The 6789-nt window shown below is 35.5% G+C and overlaps 1 protein-coding gene across 1 annotated transcript; it reads right to left on the bottom strand.

Annotated features, from left to right (window-relative positions):
• Positions 1 to 4345, bottom strand: LOC112279011 (ERBB-3 BINDING PROTEIN 1). The gene is made up of 9 exons (XM_024513040.3): positions 4030 to 4345; positions 3421 to 3505; positions 2733 to 2882; positions 2279 to 2432; positions 1845 to 2060; positions 1266 to 1402; positions 932 to 1023; positions 466 to 645; positions 1 to 274 (listed from the first exon to the last, which is right to left on the bottom strand). The coding sequence occupies exons 1-9, from the start codon at positions 4121 to 4123 to the stop codon at positions 198 to 200; spliced, it is 1185 nt and encodes a 394-aa protein (XP_024368808.1). The 5' UTR covers positions 4124 to 4345; the 3' UTR covers positions 1 to 197.
• Positions 4346 to 6789: the final 2444 nt, after the last annotated feature.

The following is a 6789-nucleotide window of genomic DNA, read 5'->3' as shown; positions in this document are numbered from 1 at the left end:
TGAGAGAATTGAGAGAGAAAATTGAGCAAGCAACGGCATTGCTGAGTAAACATATTCAATGTTCTCTTGTTACCCAATAATATTACTGCTAAAGTCGCATGCAAAACTGAAATGGTGCAAAACTAAGAGCACCTGGTGTAACTCTCGTTCGCTCACTTTACTCTGCACTAAGAGGGCGTGTCTATCTTCGCCGCGATCTAGGCACTGGCGCCTTCCGCGACTGGCTCAGCAGTAGCCTCAGGAGTATCCTCAATCATGGCATCACCTTTCTTACCTGCACATCAAAAACCGATCAGATATACATGGACATAATGCATACAAACTGACCAAGATTAATATCAAATAATAATTACGAAAATTTTGGAGCTCCAAAATTTTTGTAACTATTAATTGATCACGAGGCTATGAAATGTCAATAACAATATCCACTCCACCCCGTGTTCAAACTACAATCGGAGGTTTCACCTTTCTTCTTCTTGCCACCGCCCTTTTTCTTGGACTTGGTACCCAACGCTAACCAGGCCTTGATTTCAGGGTCTTCCGGAACCTTGGTAGGTTCTAATGCCTGAAGTGGAAGTCCAGTAATTTTGTCGGAGCCATTAGGCATGAGCAATACTGTGAACTGAATGTGGGCTACAAAGTCACCTGCCAAAAAAAAACTCAGCTTCAAATTTGATTTTTTTGGAACACAATCTGAAATGCAAACCCTACAAGAAATCGTTTATCTGTGATAACAAATATGATCGAGGATGAATTGTGGGTTGAGATAAATTATTATCTTTGCAGTTGCTACGCTTTCTGAGTTTCGAAGCTCAGAGTATATGGATCTAATCAACAATTTCTGCAGCTTTTCGCAATCCAAAGACAACCATTCAGATAGACCCACTCAACAGGAGACGACCTAAAGGAGCACCAAAAGCTCGCAAATTACCAGGTTTCTCATGAAGGACAGGGTACGGCTGAAGTAGCTCATGATTCACACACTCCACAAGACCAAGACGTGCTCGCTTCTCCTCCAAAGCTCTGAAAAGTCAGCAATCACGATTAAGACCGAGCACATGCCATATGAATCAACAGAAGGCAGAAAGAGGATGTCGTGATGAATCAATATTAATGAAAAAATAGAAGTGATACTATCTAACAAGTGAGAATGATGCACTTGCCTAGGCAGCACTCTTCATGACTTTCATTGTTAAGTATTTACACACATTCATGCACTAACACGGAAATGGAGTATTTGTCTGGAAAACAGAACATGGTTGTACCTGGCTGTGAAAGGCATGATTGGAAACTTTGTGTTTATTTCACTAAAAATGAATCTTGACGCCTTCATCTTGAGATGGTAATTCTTGTCCACAGCCCTCTTGTACACCGTGGTCTGCTTCTCGTCCAGCAGCTTTGGCTGCAGCAGAAAGGTAACAACAAAAAAGAACGTCACAATCTAAATGGCATTTACGGCAGATTCAGTCACAATGACCCTCTAAGGCAATCATTTGCAGTGGGACTTAAATCCGCCCCAAGAAAACAAAGACATAAAACACCGCGGAGAATGTACTCTACACTGCAATACAACGTTGTTTATCAACAGACACCAAAGACTAGCGATGCACAGAGAACCCGTGCAGGATGCCAAACCCGGGCAGAATAAACCATATTAAAATGTTGGTCCAAATGTTTCCTGAAAATATTAAAAGAATTGACAGAATTTCTGACATAGAAATTGCCAGCAAACTACTCCTTAACCTAAAAAACCTCGATTCAGGTCACTAAGACATTCTACGTAATCAGCAATGTACAACAAACTCTTGCACCCAGAGTATACAGAACAAAATAGAAAATTTCACCTTTCCTTCACCAGTGCTTGTTACAATATCAATTGCGTAAACTTCGTTTTCCTCAAATTCAGCATCATCTACGCGTGTCTCCGCATTACCAGCACTCAAAATCACTTTATTCGCATCGATCACAAACTGTTTCATTTGATGACTCAACACACCCTCAGCAATCTTACAGTCGTATGCAGCAGCCACCTTCTGAATGGCTTCCGTTACGTCTTTGTTCTGTACAACAGTTCCACAATAAGTTTAATCCAAGAGCCTGTCTAATGACAAGTATCATATACAGGACCAATTGAAAGATAACTGCGCAGAGGAAATAGGAAAGTGACGGTATTTTAAAGAATTTAATCAAGAAACGAATCACGGATCTCAAGAAGTATTCAGCACTCGATAGATCTTTCCAAGTACTGCAAACCCGAGAAGTACACGCAAGTGCTGACCTTCTTTCCAGGCCTCACTAGACGAAGTGCAACCTCTGCAGCTGTATGGGCAGCAGCCAGGACGTCTGCTGCACGACCTGTAATGGGTCCTTCACAAAGCACATGGGTATGTGCAACAACAGCTACGAATCCATCGACGTGGCAACCGAGATGTCTGCACATTACAGCAAACGAAACTAGGTATTGTGAACGCTGAAACGGAAACAAGTCAATAACCTCAGCCCTTGTAATGAAGTTCAGATAAAAATAGTGGAGATGATCATGAACCCATCCAAGTGATCTTCCAGTAATTTAAGTCCAACCAGGCAGTGTATTTGAAGGCTATGATACGCAGTCCACACAGGGATCTTCTTAGTTCCAAAAATAGAATGAGAACCTAGAAAAAATCCTCAAGTAACCTACTTCTGTAAACCAGAATTAAATAAAAAATGGGTCCAAACTGAAGTACACTTACATTTTGACTAGATCGTTTGCCGCGAGAGTGGACTCGTCTCCAGCCAAAGGAGAGAAGTGACATACAGTGTTGTTCACAGATACGCAAGTGGGAAATGCAACTCCTCTGTCAATTTTCTTTTTAAAGTTCTTGTACATACCTGCTGTTAGACTGCGAGTAAAATTCCGTTAGCAGCAGTAAGAATTTCAACACGTAAATTCAGACGACAGCAACAACACCTATCAATTGAGTTGATGAATATAACTAATACTACTGGAAAAAACGGTGCGACCAACGTGCCTAAGGAATAGACTAAAGAAACATCTGTCAAACCAGTATCCTTCAGAATCATAGCTTCTACAAAGTTCCTCATGAACCTGCGTCAGAGACATGCAATTTCCAGCACGATTCCTTGCTGATCAGCAAAAGTTTCATCGTCAACGTCAAGGCGCTTTTAGGGTTAACCATTAAAATGCTTGAGGTTGCTGAATAGGCGATGTGAGAGGTCATGTGAGTATTGTAAGTGCTGGCATTTATTAAATTGAAGGTACTCATTTCTATGCTCACATTGAACTGGAGCGCACTAGCCATAAAATTGGGTCTACGCAGCCACAAGGTCTAGTTTCAAACGGTGAGGGGAGGCCAGTCAATTAACCATTTCGAAGTAAGGAAACCCGCGCGAGAACGAAGAAAGGCACGGCCAACTCACTCGCGAATCACGCTGTCGCCCTTCTCGCACAGGTCGACAATCTTGAATCCTGGCGCACATGCTGCCAGGACTGCTTGCAAAGCCTCTGTAAACAAACGGTAGAAACAATTTGCAACTAATTGGGATATCTCCACAATGAAGAAATAACAAGATAAATAAATAATAACTCCCTCGAAAGAACATCCAAATCATACGTTGACGGACGTAAAGAGAACTTGCACATACACGTTATCTTACTCTCCATAGACAGCCTCCACTCTACTGCATGGAATTAGCAAATGAACCCTCACTTCAGAGATGTTCTCAACCATACCCAATCTCCACGCTATTCAATTCCCACTCTCTCAAATTCCCTATCCACCAGTGTCAACAAGGAGTCAAATGCAAGGAGATGCCGAAATCTGAAACGTAACTATCCGTAGACTATAGGTCTTCCTGTTAAACCCGGATCATCCAGGCGCCAGATGCAACATTATACAGCATCCAGTACCAGTCACACACTGATGCACATGCCAGTGAACACGAATCACCACAACTCCAAAACTCCAATTCCCTTAAACCCTAAAGTAATCCAAACTCTGCAGCAAAATCAGCAGCGCGGGTACTTACTGTTGGCAACCTCAGCGGCGCATTTGTACTTGGTGACCACATCGGGAGAAGTCAGATCGAGCTCCTTCTCCTCCTTCATCTCGTCGTCCGACATGGCGACGTCGTCACGCTCCTTCCCCTGGTCTCACTAACAAGTTCCAAGTCCTGAGAAAAGTTAGACGTGGAAGTGTCGATCAAAATAAAAAATACCACCGAAGGCTGCAGCACTGATCGCAAAGGAGGCTGTAGTGGCCCGAGAAACACAATAGCGTGCCCCGAGAAGTGCCCAGAGAGCTAGGATTGGCGATGGCGATGGCGATGAATCGTAAGGGATTGAGTGAGAGAGTGAGAGCCCTGCTAGCCGCGTCCGTTAGGGTTTAGGGGAACGAAACCTAGGCTTTTCTCATTCATGTCTCATCTTTGGTCTCATCCGTGAGCATTCATCTATGTGTGGAAGAACTATGGTGGATGACTCGGGTGTGTGAGTTCCATTCATCCCCATTTTTTTCTCAATTGGGCACCAATGGGGATCACAATTGGTTCACAACAACCTCCGAAATTGTCTAAATAATGTTGGTATGGCGAGATGAACTTTACCTACATGATGATTTTGTTGTGTTACATTTTTTTTTTTTTTTTATGACAAAGAGATATGTTTTTGTCATTCTTGTTGTTGTGATAATAGATTTTTATCAATAACCTTTGTATGCTTGGTATTATTTGACAAATATGTTTGGTTTTCTGAGATTTCTAAAGGTGCCAGTTTTCAAAAATTTGCCACTTCAGTCTTATTACAAAATAGAATATTGTCGAAATCATTAAAGCTTTTGTTATAAACATGTAATATACTATATTTAATAGATACATATGCATATGCAAATAGATATTTTGATATTTGTATTAATATGTACAAATATATATACATATATATATATATATATATATATATATAATCTAACTTCCAAATGTTCTTTTATTATTTGCACTAAGAGAAACAATATCTAAAAACTAAATCCATACTATTATTACATTTTAAACTTAGAACAAAAATAATTATAAATTATGTAAATATAGTATGTTTTCACTATTAACCTTGTACAATATTTTTTTTATATCGTTTTTTTAATGATTTATAGAATAAGTGTATTTTTTCTAAATGATACAATTTGAAAGTACTATAGTTACAGTAAGCATAGATCGAATTAATTGGAGGTTGTTGAATTTTAACATTGCATACTAGTCTTATCATTCATATTTTATAAGTTGTTGTTAAATCGTAACATTGTACACTACTCTTGGTGTAAAAGATTTGTGTATATATATATATATATAGATATAGATGTCCTTTTATTACAAAATTTTGTTTCATGGTTTAGATAGAAAGTCACTTAAAGCATAGACAAGCTTTTAAATCTTAACACCTTTAAATCTTTTTAATTTTGTAAATTGGCTATATTACTACTTTAAAAAAATTCATTAAATTGATTTATTATAGTTTTTATACATAAATTATTTTGAAAAAAATGAATGAATAAAACTTATAATATTAATATTAAGGTTGATATTATATTTTTAATTTTTTTCTTCCAATATATTATAATAACATCTACATAAAGTTTTATGTAATTTTAATTTATTTTATTTTTATTCTTTTGGAATTTTTATTTTGTTTTATTATATAATTTTATTTTATTAAGATTCATATATATTCACCATAAAATTTTAATTATGTATAATAATATGAGTAATGTAAGAATTCTAGTGATATAATTATTATTATTTTTATAAAACAATTAAAAAATATACATATAAAAATCACATAATATTTGATTTATTAATTTTATATTTTATTTAAAATTTAATTATCAAATCTAATTTTTTTAAATTACAAATGTATCTAATTTAAATATGTTGAAAGAAATTGATTCAATATTAATTTATAAATATATAATTATTCTATTTTTATTATAAATAAATAATATAAGTATTTTATAATTTCAATTTTATTCTTTAATTAAATCTAATTTATAGTATTAATTATAAAATATACTAAATTTATTAATATAAATAAATATAATAATAAAAATAAAAATAAAAGCGAACAATAATTTTTGAATAAGCGAGACTTCATTCTTATATTAATTAAATATTGTCACACATATAATCAATATTTTTAATTATCTATATAAATAAATTATATAAGAATATATAAAAATATGTAAATTTTATAATATCTAATAAAAAAAACTTAGTATAGGCTTTATAGAAGCTTTATAAATATAGATATTACTTTATATGTATTTTTAGGTGATTAATAAGTTAAAAATTTGGCCAATAACTTGGTCATGTAGCCCACATGTAGGAAACTTGTCTTAAACTTTAGTTATATATCTTATAAGTTGGACATATATCAAAGATTCATTAAAATGTCATAACATAGCTCTTTGTTAGATAGTATATATGGAAGCAAGAGTGAAGCTCTCTTCACTCTTGTAAATGTCTTTTTTATTCTTAATCTTATTTCAAAAGCCTCTAGTCTTCTTATCTATAACAATAACCATTATAGTTTTAATATTATATTATTTTTGAGTGAATATCTATTTTTTTAAATGACATAACAGTGTATTTGTTAGGGACCATGTACAAGACAAGGATTCAAGTCCAAAGAATGGAGTTAACTTGACATTACAACAACTACTAGATACAAGGCAAGAAGGTCCTGACTGACCACAAGAAGTGAATTGTCGAGATTGAGGATCCCCTCAACCTTTATTCCTATAT

This window comes from Physcomitrium patens, chromosome 2 (assembly GCF_059467195.1).
Source record: "Physcomitrium patens ecotype Gransden chromosome 2, ASM5946719v1, whole genome shotgun sequence".
NCBI lineage: Eukaryota > Viridiplantae > Streptophyta > Bryopsida > Funariales > Funariaceae > Physcomitrium > Physcomitrium patens.
This window is presented reverse-complemented; position numbering and strand designations above follow the sequence as displayed.

Excerpts from the sequence above, each read along its gene's own strand:
- LOC112279011 (XM_024513040.3), bottom strand. The coding sequence starts at position 4,123 with ATGTCGGACGACGAGATGAAGGAGGAGAAGGAGCTCGATCTGACTTCT. Across the intron at positions 3,506-4,029 it reads CGCCGCTGAGGTTGCCAACA|AGGCTTTGCAAGCAGTCCTG; the intron begins GTAAGTACCCGC and ends GTTTGTTTACAG. Across the intron at positions 275-465 it reads CGGTGGCAAGAAGAAGAAAG|GTAAGAAAGGTGATGCCATG; the intron begins GTGAAACCTCCG and ends TTTGATGTGCAG.